The 21,518-nt window shown below is 45.3% G+C and overlaps 1 protein-coding gene across 2 annotated transcripts in view; it reads left to right on the top strand.

The window, feature by feature from the left end:
• Positions 1 to 19,694, top strand: part of ERCC6L2 (ERCC excision repair 6 like 2) — a 184,333-nt gene extending 164,639 nt beyond the window's left edge. Inside the window, exon 20 of one of the 2 annotated variants that reach the window (XM_043927420.1) lies at positions 19,138 to 19,694. In XM_043927420.1, the coding sequence (XP_043783355.1) occupies positions 19,138 to 19,212 (75 nt within the window). In that variant the 3' untranslated portion in view covers positions 19,213 to 19,694. Of the gene's footprint in view, positions 1 to 15; positions 301 to 19,137 lie in introns of those variants that run through there. The other variant, XM_043927421.1, reaches the window with a different exon arrangement.
• Positions 19,695 to 21,518: the final 1,824 nt, after the last annotated feature.

The following is a 21,518-nucleotide window of genomic DNA, read 5'->3' as shown; positions in this document are numbered from 1 at the left end:
TTTTGCTACTTGCAGTGGAATTGTATCCAGACTTACTAGATGCTACATTTCACCACCAAGAGCTTGCTGCAAAAGGAATGTGCTGTGCAGTCTGTGGTAGACTTAATATATAAATGGTGTTAGACTGTTGTGGGATCAGCTCTACCAGGACCTCAGAAAGAAAGTAGCTACCTCTTCAACTCAACTTACATATCAGACAGTAGAGTCCAGTCATTTTAATAAAAGTTTATTTTTTGTAAAATCAGGTACTTTTTAATTTTCTTACATAGACTTGACCTTAGAAACATAAAATGATGTTCGTATAAATATTAGCTCTCTACTCTTCAAATATAGTGAAATGCTATTAAAAGAAATTTTTATCAATGACGGTCAAAATGGGAGTAAAAATACAGACCTGGAGTTAAGAAATTAGTTTCCAACAGTTGTCAGTGAAATGTTTTGTCACAATTATCACGTAGGAACGGTATGCCAAGCAGAGTATGAGGTTCAATGTGGAAAGGAGCCAGTCAGAATGTTCCAGAAGAGTAACTGTAAAGGTTGAATCTCCTTGCCATGGAAGTGTGAGAAAATTTGGTTCAGTCATTGATAAATATGGGGACAGACACTGTAACAACAGTCCTTCCTTCCTACTCCACTGGTGATGTGCTACCGCGTTCTGCCAACTAAGTAGATGACCACAGGCAAATCCAGGGCTTCTTTCAGCCTCAGTTTCCTCTTTAAATTGGAGATGGACTGAATCAGTGGTGGGTCAAGCATTTTTTTTAAGCAGTTGAAGTCCACTTTAAGTGGAGGCTCAATTATAACAATTAAAATGGAGGTCCATTGATTCAAGGAGCACTACTGTCGCTCCGTGGAGTATTAGTGTGAAAAGGAATAAGATCATTGCTAAAAACCTTCCAACTTCAAGTTTCCATGATTCTATTTGCCACAATCTGTATTTTTTAACTTCTCTTCAAAGCAATGACAATTTCTGGCTACTAGCACTCAACACACAGTTGTCATTATTGGAAACTGAGGCAAGATACTGTGAAATCTTTGCACTTGAATTCCTCAGAGTTCCCTTCAAGCCCTGAAACCACTTAGTTGGGTAAATTAACATCATCTACAAGCAGTGCAGCTGCCCCTGTGTGTTCAAGGTGACAGAACCTTAGTTTGCAGAGATGAGTTGGTGATAAACTTTTCATCAATCCATAGAATATGAGAAAGCCAAGGGCAGTATATAGTTGTTTTAAAGTTGATTATACAGTTTTAAGATTCTGAAGTTATTCTTCCCTTATGATATAAAATAATCTTACAAAATGATATAGTTTTTCACTTATTTCATCGTCTTTACTTGATGTAAAAGTTGCTAACCATATGTCAGTTCCCAAAAGTTTTAACATTTACTCATCTTCAAAATCTGAAAGAATGGATTCAGTGCCTCCCTCGAAGGTCGTTTTTCACATGTGAGGCAACTGACTCCACAGTCACTATGTCGTAAATCCAGTTAACAGTGGATTGGGGATCTACCGAAGATGTCAGTGAACCTGAGATACTATAAGATGCATCCACCATCAAAGAACCCAGAGTGCAAAGCACTTTTTAGGCTCCTCACCTAATTCTCATTTAATCATCATTGTTGTGATCTTTCCCAGTTCTATCCCCACCTTCTTTTGCAAAACATGCTTTACCCAAAACTTTCTGGAAGGCCTTAAAGGAAAGGCTCGTAAGCTCAGGAACCGGTCTTAGCCCTGGGGACACTGCATTTGCCCTGGGTGACAGCCCCATACACTGCCCTTGCCCCAGCCCTCTCCCAGTGCTGGCTCCACATGGTGTTTGTGGCAGGTAAAAAGGACACTGTACTTTTTCTCTGTTAAAGATCAACCATAGGATCTTGCCTTACAGGATCTTGCAGAGTGTTAAGTGTGAAAAAAGTGTTTACTCTCTGCCCCTAGAGGGAAGGACTCAGACTGACCCTCCCTTTGGAAATCCAAAAGTCTGAGGCTGTGTGGTTCCCAGCCCTCAAGTGGCAAGTCAGAACCACCTGCAGAAGCTTTTCCACACGCAAGAGCCCAGGTCCCTTCCTAGAAGATTCTAGGCAGCTATTTTGAAAGTTTCACAGTAATTCTGATACGTCAATGTTTCATCTGAGACTTTGTCACTGGACAGGACTCAACCTCTCCAGTAAGCCCCCAACCCACATGAAACCAGTGGACATAAAACTGAGCTCAAGCTGAAGCCATTCTATTTTTTTAGGCCCCAAAGTGATTGTTATGTTCCCATAAAAATATTCACACACACAACTGTTTCTCTGATGAAACTTTATCAAAAGTATTTCTTTTCGTGTAGGTTAACAATTTTTGTCAGAATATTTATCCCCTGAGTTTCCAGATTTAAGACCAGTCTTAATTATATGAGCATGGTGGCCTCATGTCACTGACATAGAAAATGCCCAAGGGACATTCTTGGTTTTGTACTGTTTTCTCTCATAGTTAAAAAAATCAAAAATGCCTGTCTCTATAGATGTCTTTGGCCTGCCTCCTCTCATTGAAAGAAATAACTGAAACTCAATTTACATTGTTTATATTAAATATATAAATAGCAAGGGGGAAAGAAAGGGTGCATCTTGGAATATCCTATACATCTCTAAGGAAACTCCAGTGAGCCCTCTTGTCAAATACGAATTTTTGTCCTCCCCTATATCTTTTAACATCTATTTCTTTAATATCTTTAAACATCTATTTCTGCTTTATTGACTATGCCAAAGCCTTTGACTGTGTGGATCAGAATAAACTGTGGAAAATCCTGAAAGAGATGGGAATACCAGATCACCTGACCTGCCTCTTGAGAAATCTGTATGCAGGTCAGGAAGCAACAGTTAAAACTGCACATGGAACAACAGACTGGTTCCAAATAGGAAAAGGAGTACATCAAGGCTATATATTGTCACCCTGCTTATTTAACTTATATGCAGAGTACATCATGAGAAACACTGGGCTGGATGAAGCATAAGCTGGAATCAAGATTGCCTGGGAGAAATATCAATAACCTCAGATATGCAGATGATACCACCCTTATGGCAGAAAGTGAAGAAGAACTAAAGAGCCTCTTGATGAAAGTGAAAGAGGAGAGCGAAAAAGTTGGCTTAAAACTCAACACTCAGGAAACTAAGATCATGGCATCCAGTCCCATCACTTCATGGCAAATAGGTGGGGAAACAGTGGAAACAGTGGCTGACTTTATTTTTTGGAGCTCCAAAATCACTGCAGATGGTGACTGCAGCCATGAAATTAAAAGACGCTTACTCCCGGAGAAAGAAATGGCAACCCACTCCAGTACTCTTGCCTGGAAAATCCCATGGACAGAGGAGCCTGGTAGGCTATAGTCCATGGGGTCACAAAGAGCCAGACACGACTGAGCGACTTGACTTTACTCCTTGGAAGGAAAGTTATGACCAACCTGGACAGCATATTAAAAAGCAGAGACATTACTTTGTCAGCAAAGGTCCGCCTAGTCATGGTTATGGTTTTTCCAGTAGTCCTGTATGGATGTGAGAGTTGGACTATAAAGAAAGCTGAGCACCAAAGAACTGATGCTTTTGAACTGTGGTGTTGGAGAAGACTCTTGAGAGTCCCTTGGACTGCAAGGAGATCCAACCAGTCCATCCCAAAGGAGATCAGTCCTGAGGGTTCATTGGAAGGACTGATGTTGAAGCTGAAACTCCAGTACTTAGGCCACCTCATGCGAAGAGCTGGCTCATTTGAAAAGACCCTGATGTTGGGAAAGACTGAAGGCAGGAGGAGAAGGGGATGACAGAGGATAAGATGGTTAGATGGCATCACCGACTCAATGGACATGAGTTTGGGTAAACTCCAGGAGTCGGTGATGGACAGGGAGGCCTGGTGTGCTGCAGTTCATGGGGTCACAAAGAGTCAGACATGACTGAGCAACTGAACTGAACTGAACTGGTATCTTTCAAACTTTGAATTTTTCTTTAGTTTTTGTAAAGTGAGACATGCCTCTGGACTGAAAGATAGACTTCAAAAGAGGCCTCATTAAGCTAATCTGTATATATTTTCCTCTTTCCTAAAACTATTAAGAAAGTATTGATAAAAACAACAGAAAAAAATCTTAATTTTTCAAAACATAAATGTCAACGTGTAGTCATGGGAACTTCTGATCTTACATGATCAGAGTCCACCCACATTGCTCACCTGCCAGTGCCCTCACTGTGCCTCCCACACTCAGCTGTCTCACCATACCAGCCCGCACTCACCGCCTTCCAGACCCAGCGCCAGTGCCCTAAATGGTCTCCCTTCAGCACTGCCTAGCAAAGCCCCAGGGTTTTCCCAGCTCAGTTCCTATCTGCCCCAAGCATCCTGTTCACCAGTATCAGTGGAGCCCCCAGTGCCCTGCCCAGCAACCTAATATCTTCCCCTCCTCAATGAGTTTTCCCCAGTCTCCCCAGATACTTCATCCAACCTGCATCTCAGACTTCTTAACTCCCCAGTTTCCCTGGTTAGTAGATACTTCATCCTCCTGCTTCACATATTGGGAAATGCCACCAGTGAATGAGCTCTGATTGTCATACTTGGGAGACTCCAGAGGTCATATCACCAGGCAAGTCATACCCAGAGGCAGCAATTCACTGACCAGGCAGGAAAAGGCAAAACTGACCAGTTAGTGGGGACTTTGCAGAGGTGCCATTTACTGCCTGAAAAGTCCCAGAGCTGCCACATTGCCCTGAAAGGCATAACAACTCCTGTAGTCCTAAAAGACCCTACAGGGCACAGCCTGTGTGTGGGAAATGTTTTTGGGGGAGAGCAGGCAGGTCTTGGAAAGCTTCAAGTGTCCCTTTGGAAGGCGTGTGAGTAAGGGAAGAAGATCCACCAAGGAACCCAGGCACAAATGAAGGGTGCTTTCTTGACTGGTGGAAAAGGTAGGCTTCCTAAGTGCAAAACAGGGAAGAAGCATGTGTTGGGCTGAAGTGCTATCAGCAGATCACCCCCCACATTCTGGGATCAGGTTGGTGGCCAGGCCTGAAAGAACTGGAAGGCCAAAACATCATTTCCCTTGGCCTTTAAAACCTCAAGTGAGCAGGAACGGTGGGACTAGGACAGAAGTTGGAGCCTTGGATTGCCAAACATAAAAATGCTTCTGACGACTAACTAACCTCAAAAATATGTAAGAAGGCTGGGTGGAGGACAAGGGAGAGACAGAGTTAAGTGTCAATGACTGGAAGTCCTGAATGTCAGAGAACCGGCTGCATCACGCAGGGACTTCCCTCTCTGGGCAGGGGTGGGTGCTGATGGGCTTTCCCCCCTCACCTGTTACTCGGTGGATGGTGTCGGCACCAGCAGCAGAGCTGCCGGACCTGCGGGGCAGGACCGCTATCGCGCTCTGCTAGGCCTCCCGCCCCCCACCTCCGCTCCGCTTCCCTCTGCACGCCTTTTCCCCCCGCAGCGCCATCGGGGAATCCACCTCGCTCCTGGTTCCACCTTCCTCTCTCTCCCTCGTGGCAGGCATATATTAGACACTGCATGGAGAAATCGCTCCACGTAAAGCAAAGCTCATTTGAATTTTCCTCAGCGAGTTTCCAAGCCACCCGCCGCTGCTGAGGGTCGTTACTAGAAGCCTCTGCTGCGGTGCCACACAACCCGAGCAAGGATCCACCACCCCCAAGAAGGGGGAGTCATCCACCACATTAGGTTTATCTTCTCCCTTTAGGGAAAAAAAAAGCGAATTAAATTATGCTTTGGCTGTATTGATGGAAAACATGAAAAGCAAACTCCGGAGCCTCGTGACTCGAGGGCACTTGATCTCCCGTTAGCTGCAAACCTCGAGAAAGTCCGCGAGCCCCTCTGAGCAGCAAGCATTGGGTTGCCGATCTCCACCGGGCCCTGGGATCTCGTCCACAGTGAAAAGTGAGGGAAGGAAGGTAGAGGGGGTGACCTTTGGGGTAGTGGTGGGGTTATCCTAATTCCCCTCGAGATTCCGGGCGCCGCGAGCGCGTGATAATCCCCAACACTGGTCTGGGGAACCCGCAGGAGCTTGCGATCCAGCCGGGGACAGACGGAGGTGTGGGTCCCCTCGGTGCGCACAGCCCGCGATCGCCCCGCAAGCAGACACTGCCCGCGCCTGCGGGCTCAGAACTCGGCGGGTAGTGAAAGGTTAGACACCCACCCATCCGTGGGCCGCGCGGAGACTGGGGGAGTCGAGCCGAGAGGGGGACCCCTTCCGGCCGCCCGCTCGCGTCCCGCCCTGGCCGCGGAGGGCGCGAGGCCGCCGGGTGTGAACGGCGAAGGTTTCTGCGGTCTGGCCGGCGGCCGGCTGGAAAACCAGCCTCAATTTGATCCCCAGCTCCTCTGAGGTCACGGGAAGCAGGAGGACTGGGGCCCCGGGTAGGTGGGCGGAATGCGAGCTCTGACTGAGCACCGCGAGGTACGGGGGGCGCTAGGAAGGAAGCCAGCCGGCCAGATGGAACGCCTCTTGGCGGGTCCCGAGCTCGGCTCCTGCGAGCGCCCCTGGGAGGCTCGGCGGGGCACACCCGACGGCGGCGGAGCCGACGGTCCGGGGAGGAAATCGGACTTAGCACCTCCTCGCACAGAACCTAGATCCCGGCCAGCTGCGCCGGGAAGCGGGCCCCCCACGTGCAAAACTGCTCCACTTCCTACCCTAACTCCACCGCGGCACTCACAGCCGCCTCTGCGCCTGCAGCTTCTGTCTCCAGTCCCAGACCGCACGTGTCGCAGCCCCCCTATCCCCGCCCAAGATCTTCCCTGCTGCTGCCCTCCCTCCCTTCCATCTTTCTCCCGCCACCCAAGCCGGGCCCTTGGCCAAGGGCCCTTTCCCAGCCTAGAGTCCTAGAGAAATTTTCTCCGAAATAATGTCTCACTGCCAAGGGTCCGAGGTCCCGCCCTTCCAGCTCCCATCTGGATGCCTGCAGCCTTCTCTTTGGATTTCTAGTCTTGCTTCTCCTCCCTCCCTAATCCATTTTCCACACTGCTTCTAAGAGCGTGTTGAAACCCAACGGGATCCCGGTGGTGGTAAACCTCGTATTTCCTCTGTTAAGAAAAGTGGGTGCTTGCGCTGAGGAATGGAAGTTCTGAGGGCTTCGCATTCATAGAGCGCTTACTATGTCATTCGTAAAACATTTCAAGTGCATATTCTCATTTGACTGTCCAAGAACCCTTCTGACTAGGAATTATTGTGTTATTATCTATTATTATTATTATCATCATCTATTATTATGAAGGAAGAAACTGCAGCCAGAGGATCACACAGCTTGTGGGTAGCAGAGGCACTTGGAGCCAGGCAGTCCTGCACCGCCCCCACCCCCCAGCCCACGCTGCCCCCAGTCTTTTTATGCACCACTGCAGAAAGCCCTGACCCTCCTAACAGGGGTGGGGTGACCCACAGCCCCAGCTGTGTCCTAGAGGCTGGTGTCCTAGAGGCAGTACTAAGTGGCTAGGGCAGGCGGGTGTTAGTGGCTTAGGGTCTGAGTTTCTGGAAGAAGCTCAGTTTTTCAGAAGAGTCTCCACTTTTGACTCCTCTTCCTGACACTCACCTACCATCCTTAGGCTGCTCCTCTTACCTGGCAGCATGCTGGAGACAACACAGGTGTCTAATCCAATCCCCAAAGCAGACCTGCCATTCTCCTCACTCTCCACAAACACAGGCTCGAGAAGCCTCCATCTCCAACACACACCGCTCCACCTCACAATCCGCTTCACACCTCCATCTTCCACCCTCCACCCCCTCTCATCCCAGCCCAGGCAAGCATCAGCCTCTGGCCAGTTCCTTTGCCCAGTGAATGAGACCAGCTCTGGGAAGTGAAACCGAAAGTGGCTCAGAACTCTTTGTGTGTAGAACTCTTTGCAACCCCATGGATTGTAGCCCCGCCAGGCTTCTCTCTCCGTGGAATTCTCCAGGCAAGAATACTAGAGTGGGTAGCCCTGTCCTTCTCCAGGGGAGCTTCACAACCTAGAGATCAAACCCAGGTCTCCTGCATTGCAGGTGGATTCTTGACCATCTGAGCCACCGGGGAAGTCTTTGTCCTGGGAGAGGGTGGGAATTCTATCATTAATCAGTGGCTGGGAAGACAAGTGTCAGCACTGCTTCCCTTTCCAAGAGCCACACTGGCACCACAAGTGTCCCTAGCCTCCACTTCTTATCTAGGAATTAAGGTGATTCCTCCCCACCGGACCTTCTATAACCTAGATAAGATGCACAGACATTTGGAGATAGTAAACAGGGGCCATCTGGTTAGCATTTGCTCATGTGAATCCCCAATTTTAATTTCTGTGAACTTGCCTGTTATGTAATACTTTTGCTTTGTTTTTGGAAGTATATGTATTCCTGTTTCTGTAATACATGTCCTACTAGTGGCTTTATTGCTTTTTTATATAATTTTAAATTTTTTTATGTATAGATTCATACTATGAAATTAAAAGGGTAAAAAAGAGCAATTTCCCTCATCACCCAGGGGCAAGCTCTGCCATCTTCACTGTTACCTGCACTGTTACCACTATTGTGGGTCTCTTTTGGAAATAGTCCACACATTTATAAACATGCCTCATTTCTTTTGGATGCTTCTGTGTTTGCACCTAAAACATATAATAATTGATGCTTTGAAAAAAAATCAGCAGAGTTTCAGAATGAAGGGCTGAGATTCTCAACATGCCCATGGTTCAAACTATTAATCAAACGGCAAATGGCCAGAATGAGGAGGCATCTGCCTCAGATAGAGACTGAAAGATTTCCCCAATAACCTCTGGTTGCAGAACAAAAAATGCAGGAGAATGTGAAATGTGCAAGATTAGACTTAATCGTGATGGGAGGAGTTGCTGGGTGCTAGAATCTATCATTGCAGTGACCACATGTTCGAACAACCTGGTTGTTGATCAGATGAAGGAGTAACCAGGCAACATAACCAAACAAGAGAGGCCTTCTCTTTCTCAAGATAAATTTAAAATTTTTTCTGGGGAGGGGTGTTTTAGTATCAGTTTTATCTGCCAGAGGCTATCTGAGTCTCAGGTGTCCTGAACACTAATTGCTTCCCAGAAATGAACTGAGGCAACCACCTATAAAGTCACTACTAACTATTGCTGCAGTGACCAGTCTGATTCAGCTCCTCTAGTCCAGTGACTTCATAAAGAGAGGCTACGCAGCATACCGCATGCCATCCCAAAGATTTGCATTCGCTGGTCAAAGTCCCTGTCTCGTTACTTTTTCCTCCATCCTTTGGTGGAGGCAATGGTGATCAGGACGAGGAGAAGGTGTAACCAGAGTGGATGAAGGGAAGTCAGGGACTCAGATTGTTTAAAATCTGCCTGATCAGTCCCAGTGTCATTAGACAAGTACGCATTTTTCTTTCCTGGATGGGACAGGGTGACATGACGTCACGCAGCAGAGCTCCCTTAACTTGAAAGCTGTGCTCCTGGATGTCCTCTACCTCTCTATCAATCTCTTCTTGGTCCCCTTGCTGGGCTCCCACTTCTCAGCTGCCCTTGTGTTTCTCAGGATACTGCCTTCAGGGTAGGGTTAGTCTCACACCACACAATCCCCATTCATTTTTAGGCTTCTAATTAATCTATGTGGAGGTGATTGTAAGTCTTCAGCACAATTCCGACTTCTCTTCTGAGTTTCAGACTCACATCCAATTGCTTTGGTGTAAGCACACTGCCTTGGGCGATCTATGGGCACCTCACACACATATCCAAAATGAAATTCTTTAACGCTCTACTCGTTCTTCTCCTAAGTCAATGATTTTACTGTCAATCCTTGACCTTATTACCCAAATCTCAGCACCATCTTTTTCATTGGATGCATCCCTTTCTCTCATTCACTGTTTATTCAGTAATCAAGTCTTCCAAATTTTACCCCTTAAATATTTCTTGTATTCCTTTTTAAGGTTTGTTTTTAATTTAAATTTTGATAGATACTATCTTCCAATGGTTCTAATACCAAAAATATGAAAGAGCACACACTGAACAGTGTTAATTCTCATCACTTCCTTCTCCTGGTAATTCATTTCTGCTTTCTCAGGCGCCATATGGATTCATTTATTTACATCCTTCTAGAAAAGTGTTTCTCAATCTTTTTTTTTTTTCATCACCACTCTCCTAAGGAGTCTTTGGAGACATTTTGTCTGATTATTGGCTAAACTGTGGAAAATTCTGAAAGAGATGGGAATACCAGACCACCTGACCAACCTCTTGAGAAACCTGTATGCAGGTCAGGAAGCAACAGTTAGAACTGGACATGGAACAGACTGGTTCCAAATAGGAAAAGGAGTACATCAAGGCTATATATAGTCACCTTGCTTATTTAACTTATATGCAGAGTACATCATGAGAAATGCTGGGCTGGATGAAGCACAAGCTGGAATCAAGATTGCCGGGAGAAATATCAATAACCTCAGATATGCAGATGACACCAACCTTATGGCAGAAAGTGAAGAAGCACTAAAGAGCCTCTTGATGAAAGTGAAAAAGGAGAGTGAAAAAGTTGGCTTAAAGCTCAACATTCAGAAGACAAAGACCATGGCATCCGGTCTCATCACTTCATGGCAAATAGATGGGGAAACAGTTGAAACAGTGGCTGACTTTATTTTGGGGGGCTCCAAAATCACTCCAGATGGTGGTTGCAGCCATGAAATTAAAAGACGCTTGCTCCTTGGAAGGAAAGTTATGACCAACCTAGATAGCATATTTAAAAGCAGAGACATTACTTTATCAACAAAGGTCTGTCTAGTCAAAGGCTCTGGTTTTTCCAGTGGTCATGTATGGATGTGAGAGTTGGACTATCAAGAAAGGTGAGTGCTGAAGAATTGATGCTTTTGAACTGTGGTGTTGGAGAAGACTCTTGAGAGTCCCTTGGACTGCAAGGAGATCCAACCAGTCCATCCTTAAGGAAATCAGTCCTGGGTGTTCATTGGAAGGACTGATGTTGAAGCTGAAACTCCAGTATTTTGGCCACCTGATGCGGAGAGCTGACTCATTGGAAAAGACCCTGATTCTGGGAGGGATTGAGAGCAAGAGGAGAATGGGATGACAGAGGATGAGATGGTTGGATGGCGTCACCGACTCAACAGACATGGGTTTGGGTGGACTCCAGGAGTTGGTGCTGGACAGGCAGGCCTGGCGTGCTGCGATTCATGGGGTCACAAAGAGTCGGACATGACTGACTGAACTGCACTGAACTTTTAATTTGCATACTCAAGTATATTGTGTGTCTCTTTTTGTATTGTGTATCTCCTTTTATGTATAGAAATATGTTCTATACATAAAATTTAAGATTCCTCCCACACCAAACCAATTTTTACCCCTTTGGGGGTGATATCACCCCAATGAGAATGCATATTTCAGAGGTATTTTATGCAAATAGAAGTAAATACAAATGCATTTTTATTTCCCTCTCCTTTTACACAGGTGGTACCATACTATATACATACTAACCTTTGCTTTTTTTACTTAAAATATCTCATGGTAATTTTTTTTATAATATTAAGTATATCCTCATTGTGTTTAATGGGTGCATAGTATTTAGTTTTATAAATTTAAATTAATGCACTTAAGATAATTTAAATAGCCATCATCAAAAAAATTACAAAACATAAATTCCGGAGAGAAAAGGGAACCCTGGTGCATTATTGGTGGGAATGTGAATTGATGCAACCACTGTGAAGAACAGTATGAAGATTCCTAAAAGCTAGGAATAAAACTACCATGTAACACAGCAATCCCACTACTAGGTACATACCCTGAGAAAATAATTCAAAAAGACACATGCACCCCAGTGTTCATTGCAGCTATATTTACAATAGCCAGGACATGAAAGCAACTGAGATATCCATTGACAGATGAATAGATAAAGAAGTTGTGGTACATATACACAATGGAATATTACCCAGCCATAAAAAGGAACAAATTTGAGTCAGTGGAACTGAGGTGAATGAACCTAGAACCTGTTATACAGAGAACGCCGATTTTCAGGGCAAGAACAGAGATCCAGATGTAGAGAATGGACTTGTGGACACAGCGAGGGAAGGAGAGGGTGGGACGAATTGTGACAGTAGCATTGAAATGTATACGTGACCAGGTGTAAAATAAATAGCTAGTGGGAAGCTTCTGTGTAACACAGGGAGCTCAGCCCAGTGCTCTATGATGAGCTACAGGGCTGGGATGGGGGAGTGGGAGGTTGCAGGGAGGTGTAACAGGAAGGGGAAATATGTATACTTACGGCTGATTCACATTGCCGTACAGCAGAAACCAACACAACATTGTAAAACAAAGTTGTTCCTGTTGAGTCGCTAAGTCATCACCGACTCTTTGCGATCCTGTGGACTATAACCAGTCAGCACACCCCACCCCCACATCCATAGGATTTCCTAGGCAAGAATATTAGAGTGGGTTACCACTTCCTTCTCCAGGGATCTTCCCAACCCAGGGATCAAACTCATTTCTTCCTGGATTGGTGGATTGGAAGGTGGATTCTTTGCCATTGAGCCACCTGGCAAACCTGTAAAGCAATTATCCTCTAATTAAATATAAATTCAATTCAGTGTAATTTACTGCATCCAACAGAGAGGAAGGTGACACTGTAGTAGGTTTTCTAAGGTAATTAGGAAACTGGATTATTTAGGGCATTAGAAGATATATGGAATATGTTAATAATGATTCTAAGATCTCAGCCATTGAAAGCTTTTAGTCAGGCCATCACATAATCAGATTTGCAATTGTAAAAGATCACATTGGCTTCTGGGTGAAAATAGATTCAAGGAGAAAAGAATGGAGCCCACGTGCAATGGTGTTGACATCCAGTTCTGTCCATGTGACTTCTGCTGCTTAGTCGCTTTAGTCATGTCCGACTCTGTGTGACCCTGTGTGACCCTATGGACTATATCCCACCAGCCTCCTCTGCCCATGGGATTACTCCAGGCGAGAGTACTGCAATGGGTTGCCCTGCCCTCCTCCAGGGTATCTCCCAACCCAGGGATGGAACCCAGGTCTCCTGTATTGCAGGCAGATTCTATACCTCTGAGCCACCAGGGAAGCCCGCATATAACTTCTAGCTCCACCAAATACATATCCCTTGGCCATCCCTGAGGCCCAGGAGTCCCTACCATATATCAGGGGTACACTCCAGGAAAGAGACCTGCCTGAGCCTTGGAAATAGTGGAGTATTCTTATCATTTCAGTTTTTCTCTCTTCTTGGGGAAAAGTTGAACTTGTTTTGTTTTGTTTCCTTTCTACTTCCCTTGTTTTGCTTCCCTAAACATTTTAGCATACATACTCTACAGATTAAATCTGTGGGTAATCAATATTTTTACCCTCCTTCTAAACAATTCAGGGACTTTAGAACATTTTAACTTTGAGTCTACCTCCCCAAATTATGTACTTTTTAAATTAGGTTTTATCTCTTAAAAAAAAAAAAAACCCATAGAACATTACTGTTGTTTTGATTTGATACAGATAATTCTGCTTACATTTATGCCCATATTTTTATTTCCTTTGTTCATCAATCCTTATTGCTTCTTTGTCCCTCGGGGACCTTTTTCTCTCTATCTGAAGTGCATCTGAGAATTTCCTTTAGTTAACATCTGTTGGAGAAAAAACTCTAAGTTTATATTTTTCTGAAAAGTGCTGATTTCAGCACTTTATTAGTTCTTTCATATCCTAAAAGGGCTTTTGAATAGCCTTTGTATCATCTGGTAAAGATGGTAAAGAAACTGAGAAGTTGAAGGCTTTTCAATAAATGGAACAGAGGAGGCAATGCTAATCAACCAGCTTTTCTTTAGATGATCCTTTCTGCAAAGACATAAAAAAATATCTAGCTTTGAAAAAAATGTGCCTACAAAAGAGAAAATGATTCATGGACTACAGGATATTCACCAGAAGTTTCTATCCTCATCTAAGCCTCCTCAAATTTTATACACTCTAGTTCTGTTTTATGATTTTCTACTCACTCTTAATTCACCCTTGTGTGGCTTCCAGCCTCATATTCTATCTAAATATCCTTCACTGAAGTCACCGATGACCTCTGTGTCAATTCAGGTCCTTCTATTAATAGAAGCAGACTCTAAGAGTTAGCGGTGCAGAAGCTTCATTAGGGGTGACCCCTGTGAAAGATAAAGCAGTGAGGAGACTGTGATGTGGATCTGACTCCTGTGAAGAAAAGAGGGCAGGAAAGGGAGAGGGTAGTAAAGACACTGGGCTTCGGGCAGTCTGGAGCAGCCCCTATGGAGCTGTAGCATGAAGTTTAACTACATTGGCCAGAAATGTGAGCCCTAGCATGACCAGTCTGCTCATTCACTGGCTGAGGGCTGCCCTGAAGAAACGTGGCCTTGCTCCAACACACCAGATCCTGAGCACACAGAGCTAGGGGCTGTCAGAAACTTTACTCCTTGTGGAGTTCCCTGGTTAAGTGATCCAGTGGTTAAGACACTGCACTTTCAATGCAGGGAGCACAAGTTTGATCCCTAGTCAGGGAACTAAGATACTACATGTGATGCAGCCAAAAAAAGAAAAAAGACAAAGAAACTGCACTCCTTGGGCCAGGTCCTCTCTGGCAGGGAGATCTGAGTGGGTATACTGCCACATGGCCATGGCCACTGTTCCAACAAACCCAGCGTCATCCTCCAGCCTTGGTCTCACCTGACTTCTCTGAACATTGAGACTGTTGACTGGTCCCTTCTCCTAAGACATAATCTTGTCTTGGCTTCTGTATCTCAATATTTTCCTGGTTTCCCTCAGATGTTGCTGGATGTTCTTTCTGACAGTTTTTTGCAGGTTCATCTTCATCAACGTGGCCTTTATGCATGAGTATTGTCCAAGTCTTACCCTTAGGTCTTCTGCTCCACATTCTCCTAGGTGATCCCATCCACACCCATGGCTTAAATCACAAAGGCGATCTAGAACCAAGTCTTAAATTGGCATCTATCAGAGAGTCGATGGACAGCCTGAGTCAGTGTTGCACGTCTGAATCCTCCTCTGTCCCTCTGACCTTCAGTTTTCTAAGAGCACATTGGGCTAATAACTCCCACCCTCAGAGCTGACTGGGGTAATGTACTTGAAGATACTTCGCAGACTGCAAAACTCACATAATGTTGTTAGTATAACACTTGCCAGGTTGTTATTCCTGAAGTATAACACTGATCATCTATTTCCAAAGTTCCCTATTTTCTGGGGGAAAAAAAAAATCCAAATCCCTGTCTTTGCATTAAAAATTCAGCCCAAGGTGTATTTTCCACTACCCCCTTTCATTCACACTCTGCTCTTTCCCAAAGCTGTCTTTCTTGGAACACTCGGGTCCCTTACAATAGAAGTTGATGCTCTATGAAAAAAAGTCAAGTTTGGAAAATGCTGTCCTCCTGCAAAGTTAAAATATATTTTTTTATATTAAAGGTCCTGAGAAATATAACCTTTTTTTTTTTTTTACCAGTTTTTCAACTACCTTAGCCACCAATTTTGTTTTGTTTTATTTTTCAATGTCACTTATAAAATTCCTGTGAGCCACTAGTGTTTACACAACAGATAAGCAACTCTGCTCTATGCAGGTGGGGTGACTTAACTTACTGTTCCACCTTAAAAGGTCATCCACAAGTTGTGGGCACCAAGATCCTCTAGTAGGGGAAGCCTTGACTCACATCCTTTTCAAAGCCTGGCTGTTCCCTCTCTTCCTTTTATAGTATTCTGTGAGCTCCTTAGAATGGTTCCAATAAATCTGCCTTCTGAACCATTTTGTCCACAGTAAATTCTGTTGGTAACAGTTCTATTGACTGATACACCAGTGGGCAAAAAGTCAGTGGAGGGGCCAGAGACCCAAACTGGAAGTTACCCAAATGCTCCTTACATTTGAATGAATAAGTAAATTGTGGTGTATCCACACACAATGGGATACCTTACAGTGATGAGAATGGACTATTTTTCACAAGGGCAAAAATATGTGTGAATTTCACAAATATACTTAGAAAAAGTGAAGCACCATATTAATCCATTTATATGAAGGTAAAAACAGGCAAAACTAACCTATGCTATTAGAGGTTAAGATGGTGGTCACCATAGGAAATGAACAGGGTACAAGAGGGCTGGCTTCCTGGGTGTGTTCAGTTTGTGAATATTCATGAGTCAGACCTTATGTTAGCTGCAATCCTCTGTGTGTATGTTATACTCCAATAAATTGTTTTAGAGGGCTGGTGTCAGAAAAGATCATTTCCCACTGACAATCCCATTAACAAAACCACCCAGAGGAAATATGCTGATTACAGGACCAATAGAAATGGAATGATAGCTCCACCTGTCTTAGCTCACTCTGTGTGTGTTTGGTCATCACATTTGTCTAAGCATCTACCATACCCACAACTTTTACATTTCTATGCATGTCAAAGAGTCATTCTGCATTAATCATGTTTTTTATTTCCTATATTTTATGATACTTTGACATCTAGGGACTTTGGGGACCCAGTGAGGGACTGTCCCTCCCAAGGTTAGCTAATATCTCCAGTCAGCAAACAACTTGCCTGCGTGTCTTTCATATGCAAACACATCCAGAGACTATACTCCAAACCACCTCCTCTGTCTAGTTTTTACACTCTTAGAGGCAATATCCTCTGCCTTAATAACCAACTACTAGACAATGAGGGACCACCCCTAGAGCCCTAAACCAGTTAATATTGAACCTGTTCAGCTGTTCACTCAGATTCATCCATCCCTTCCCACAGAAGTCACAGTAAAGCCTTTTGCCCCGTGCTTTACTCTCCTTCTGCCTCCTGGTGGACCCTTGTGCTTCCCCACAGGGCCTTGCATGGTATGCTGTGCCTTTGGTTTCCAGGGATCTGTGAGTATAGACTTCTTCAATGGCAATCATTTCTGCATAGCCTTACCAACCTGATAAAAACAAATCCTGTGTACTTTTGAAAACACCTTCATTCATTCCACAATTTTTTTAAGCACCTACTATATTTCAGGAGCAGTTTTACATGCCAAGGATAGAGCAGAGATCATTCAAACAAGGTCCGTTCTCTCACAGAGCTCATGTCTAATAGGACAGAGATAATAAACAAGCAAAGAAATAAATATTTCCAGATACAGTTAAGGTGGTATGAATGAAATAGGCCAGGATGAGTCATTTTATGTTGTTTGGGGTTTTTTTGTTTGTTTTTTAGTAAGATTGGTCAGAAAAGTTCTCCTTAAGGAGGTAACATTTGACCCAGGCAAATGGGTCAAACATTTGGCCTCAATAGTTGCTTGTACACCAAGGGTACCCTTGGAGGTCGACGTTGGGTGCCTAAAGGTGTCTGAAATAACCAGAATGATATATCTCTGGCCAATACTCATCCAGAACAAACGTTCTCCCTTTCTCAACAAGCAAAGGAGGGCTTGACTCCAAGAGAAAATTATTTCCCCGCATCAGCAAAGTCCACAGCCTGCTCCAATCAAGTTGCCTTCCAAATGCTGTAAAGTGGAGGCGCCCGAGCACCAGGACCCAGGGGATGGATTGGTTACACGCCAGATCCCCCGAGGCAGCAACCAGCCTGCATATGTGTTTACATAACTGTTTGCAAGTAAAAAGTAAGTGTGTGGAGCCCCGAGCCCTTGGCTCCCCGTTACTGAGGACCCACTGCTTGGTTCAGCTCAGCAGCAACAGAAGACTTCCCTGGTCACTGCAGACCTAACTGCCTCCCTGCCTGCCCCCTGCCCCAGACCCACCCCAGGAAGGGCACGCCAGCCATCCTCCATCCACATTAAAAGCACACAACATTCCCACCTTTTCTTTTTTAAAGATTCAACTTACTTCGGACAATCAAAGTAGGTTTCAATCAAATAAGGGCAGAAAAACTAAATCTCAGGTGCTCTACTCATGAGCGGCACAATACAGCAGATCATCGACGAGGCGCAGGTCTGTCTGGAGGCCTGCGGCTGAGGGTGTACATGTCTGAGGGCGGAGGGGGCTGGCAGCGCCCACATTCCCCTTCCTCAGAGCTCCCGGGCTGGGTCTGGGCCCTTCTGCACTTGGGATCCTTCCACACATGCCCTGGGCCCCAAGACCAGCGCTCCATACACCTGCCTCCATCAAAGAAGGGCTAGGCTCTGGGAGCAGGGCATGGCTCCCCCGGGAGCCTCCAGGGAAGAGCAGATCCATTTCACCTGGGGCCACGGGAGCTGGGCCAAGCGAGGCCCGCTATGTGGGAGCTACACATGGCATCTTATTCAGGCTCTTTTTCCACAGCCTCTCTCCTCAGGGGTCTGCGCCAGCAACAGCTCCTCACAGAGCATTCCCTAGGAATCTGGTGGTGCTCTGGCTCTGTCACTGCAACTGGCTTGTTTATCTTTGCCTCAGATTCCGAGTTTGTCTCTCATCATATATCTCCCTGGAGGGTTTGTTTGGGTATTTATACAAACACAGCCCTTCAGCTTTGATAGCTGTCCTGTGGGAGCCTTTTTATCTGTCAGTAATATCATGCTTCAGAGCTATGAAACTCTAAAGGACCCTCTTATACCTTGCAGCAATTTAAAACCAGCAGAGATCTCATGGAAGCCCAGGGCTAGCAGAGCCCAAGAGAGCTTCTGTGTGGCCAAGCAATAATGCTGGCCATCTCTAAAATGTCATTGTCCTTCACAAACTCTGCCAGGCACTTGATGGCCTGTGAAAATCCATTCCCTTGTATGTAGGTCAAGTCTCAAAGTCTCAAGGCTCCCAGCTGGCTTAAAAATCAACAAAGCATCTTCTACTTATCAGGCATCCTGTATTTCTCTATTTAAGCAGAAAGCCTGCTGAGGCATGGGCCCTCCTGTTTAATCTAAGAACCAGGCCTCAAGGGTCACAAGTTGGCTATTTAGCAACCTGCATGCATAGGTGCCTTTTGGATAAATCAAAGCTTCCATGGAAAGTGCCTAAATCCTATAAAAGTAATTTATTTGCTTACCCATCAAATTATAATATTCATTTTGTTTGTGTAAACCTGCCAGAAACCAGTCATTAATATGAACCACAAAAAACCGTTTCAAGCAGGATTGCATCCCAGACAGAGTTTCCAGTTTGAATCTGACATATTATACCTGAGAGGATTGCAGGAAATCATAAATAATTCCTAATTTCTACACTGGGTCTACATATAATAATGATTTTTTTTTTTTTTAAATTCCCCACCCACAGGAGGAGGCTGGGAACCAGGCAGCTGGGAAGGAAGTCTGGCCGGGACAGCGCTGCCCCTTCTTGGAGTCATCTTGAAATAAAAGAGATGCCTGCAGTGGTCATTTGGGCAGATCACACCAATGTATTTGGAGGTTTGGGCACATGATATGAATCCAGGTGCCCCAAGCAGGATGTGGGCCGTCACTGGTAGGAAGTAGGGTTCCCCCCTGCTAACCCCTTAGGATGGGGCCGGGAGGTCAAGGCCACTGCAGGACCACAGGCAAGAAGCAGCCTTGGAAGGGCCTGCTGTCCACAGAGCCCAACTGCTGCGTTAGGGCGGCCAGCGCTGCCTGGCCGCTCCCCGCTCACTGAGAAGCACATCGGAAACCTGGCCTGAAGTCTCTCTTTCTTGTCCCAAGTTGAAAGGAGAGACGGCAACCTTCGGGGCCTGAGAGGCCCAGGGGACTCTGCACTGCCTGCCTTCTCCATGTGGTGTGGAGTCGCAATAGGGCAAGTCCTGGCTTGGGGTCCCCTAGATGGTCACACCCTCGGGGCCCCTTTGTCTGACGCCATCCCACCAGCTGTGAAGAAACTCTGATTTGCTAAAGTATCTGGAGGAGGAAACAGAAACACATAGCAAGTGGCGGCGGACCCTCCAGGCATCACTTGGGGACTGCGAAGGAACAGCTTCCCTCCTCTCGCACATAAGAGTGCATGACCTCTTACTTTCCAGCTTCTCATATTTGTGTCCATGCCAAGGAAGCTCATTTTCCCATGGTTCATCATACTCCTAGTGGTTTCCTAGACTTTCAGAGAAGGCTTTCGGGAAAAGGTGGTCTTTTACAGACAAGCAGTTAGGTGGGTGGGACACAGGGGCAAAGGCATCACGAGCAAAAGGGTAGCCAGTGCCCCACCAGGAGATTCAGGGGCCCGAGGGATGCCCTGAGGTCCATCCACAAGCAAGGAGCCATGAGGCTGGGCAGGGGCACAGACTGGAGCTCAGAGGCGTGTCAGCTGAGGAGCTGGGAAGCTTTTCTCAAAGCAAGCAAAAAGCAACTAAGAACTTTCCCCCACAACAGACATGAAGTTAGACTTGCCCTTTAGAAAGCTCACTGTGGCCACAGGGTGAGAAATGGATTGGAGAGGGGTGAGACAGTGCAGGCGAGCAAACCAGTAGGATTGGCCAGAGGCCTGACCCCAGGCAGAGCTTATGAAAGCACATGTAGTGTGCAGTGAAGGACCCATTTTGTTTCCAGTACTTCTTGGGCAGATACTTTTGTAAAACATGTTATCAGGAAAAAATGAAAATTTAAAGAACATGCAAAATATAAGCCCTAACTTTTTATCAAAGTTGTTTTAAAATTGGGACGAGATGCCATTGTTGTTGTTCAGTCACCAAGGCATGTGCGACTCTTTGCGACCCCATGGTCTGCAGCATGCCAGGCTTCACTGTCCCTCACCATCTCCCAGAGGTTGCCCAAATTCATGTCCATTGCATTCAGTGATACCACCTAACCAACTCATCCTCTGTCACCTTCTTCTCCTTCTGCCTTCAATCTTTCCTAACATCAGGATCTTTTCCAATGAGTCGGTTCTTCGCATCAAGTGGCCAAAGTACTGGAGCTCCAACTTCAGCATCAGTCCTTCCAATGAATATTTAGAGTTGATTTCCTTTAAGATTGACTAGTTTAATTTCTTTGCAGTCCAAGGGACTCTCAAGAGTCTTCTCCAACACCACAGTTCAAAAGCATCAATTCTTCGGTGCTCAGTCTTCTTTATGGTCCCACAACCATACGTGACTACTGGAAAGACCACAGCCTTGACTATATGGACTTTCATCGGCAAAGTGATGACTCTGCTTTTTAACACACTGTCTAGGTTTGTCATAGCTTTCCTTCCAAGAAGTAACTGTCTTCTAATTTCATGACTGCAGTCACAATCCACAGTGATTTTAGAGCCCAAGAAGAGAAAATCTGTCACCGCTTCCACATTTTCCCTTTCTTTTTGCCACTAAGTGATGGGGCCAGATGCCATGATCTTAGTTTTTTGAATGCTGAGTTTTAAGCTGGCTTTTTCACTCTCGTCCTTCACTCTCATCAAGAGGTTCTTTAGTTCCTCTTTGCTTTCTACCATTACACTGGTATCATCTGCATATCTGAGGTTGTTGATGTTTCTCCTGGCAATCTTGATTCCAGCTTGTAACTCATCCAGCCCAGCATTTCTCATGATGTGCTTTGCATATAAGTTCAATAAACAGGGTGACAATAAACAACCTTGTCATACTCCTTTATCAATCCTAAATCAGTCAGTTGTTCCACACAGAGTTCTAACTGTTGCTTCTTGACTGACAAACAGGTTTCTCAGGATACAGGTAAGATGGTCTGGTATTCCCATCTCTTTAA

Source organism: Cervus elaphus, chromosome 16, assembly GCF_910594005.1.
Source record: "Cervus elaphus chromosome 16, mCerEla1.1, whole genome shotgun sequence".
Taxonomy (NCBI): Eukaryota; Metazoa; Chordata; class Mammalia; order Artiodactyla; family Cervidae; genus Cervus; species Cervus elaphus.
Note: the sequence above shows the minus strand (reverse complement) of the source record. Positions and strands in the feature narration are given on the sequence as shown.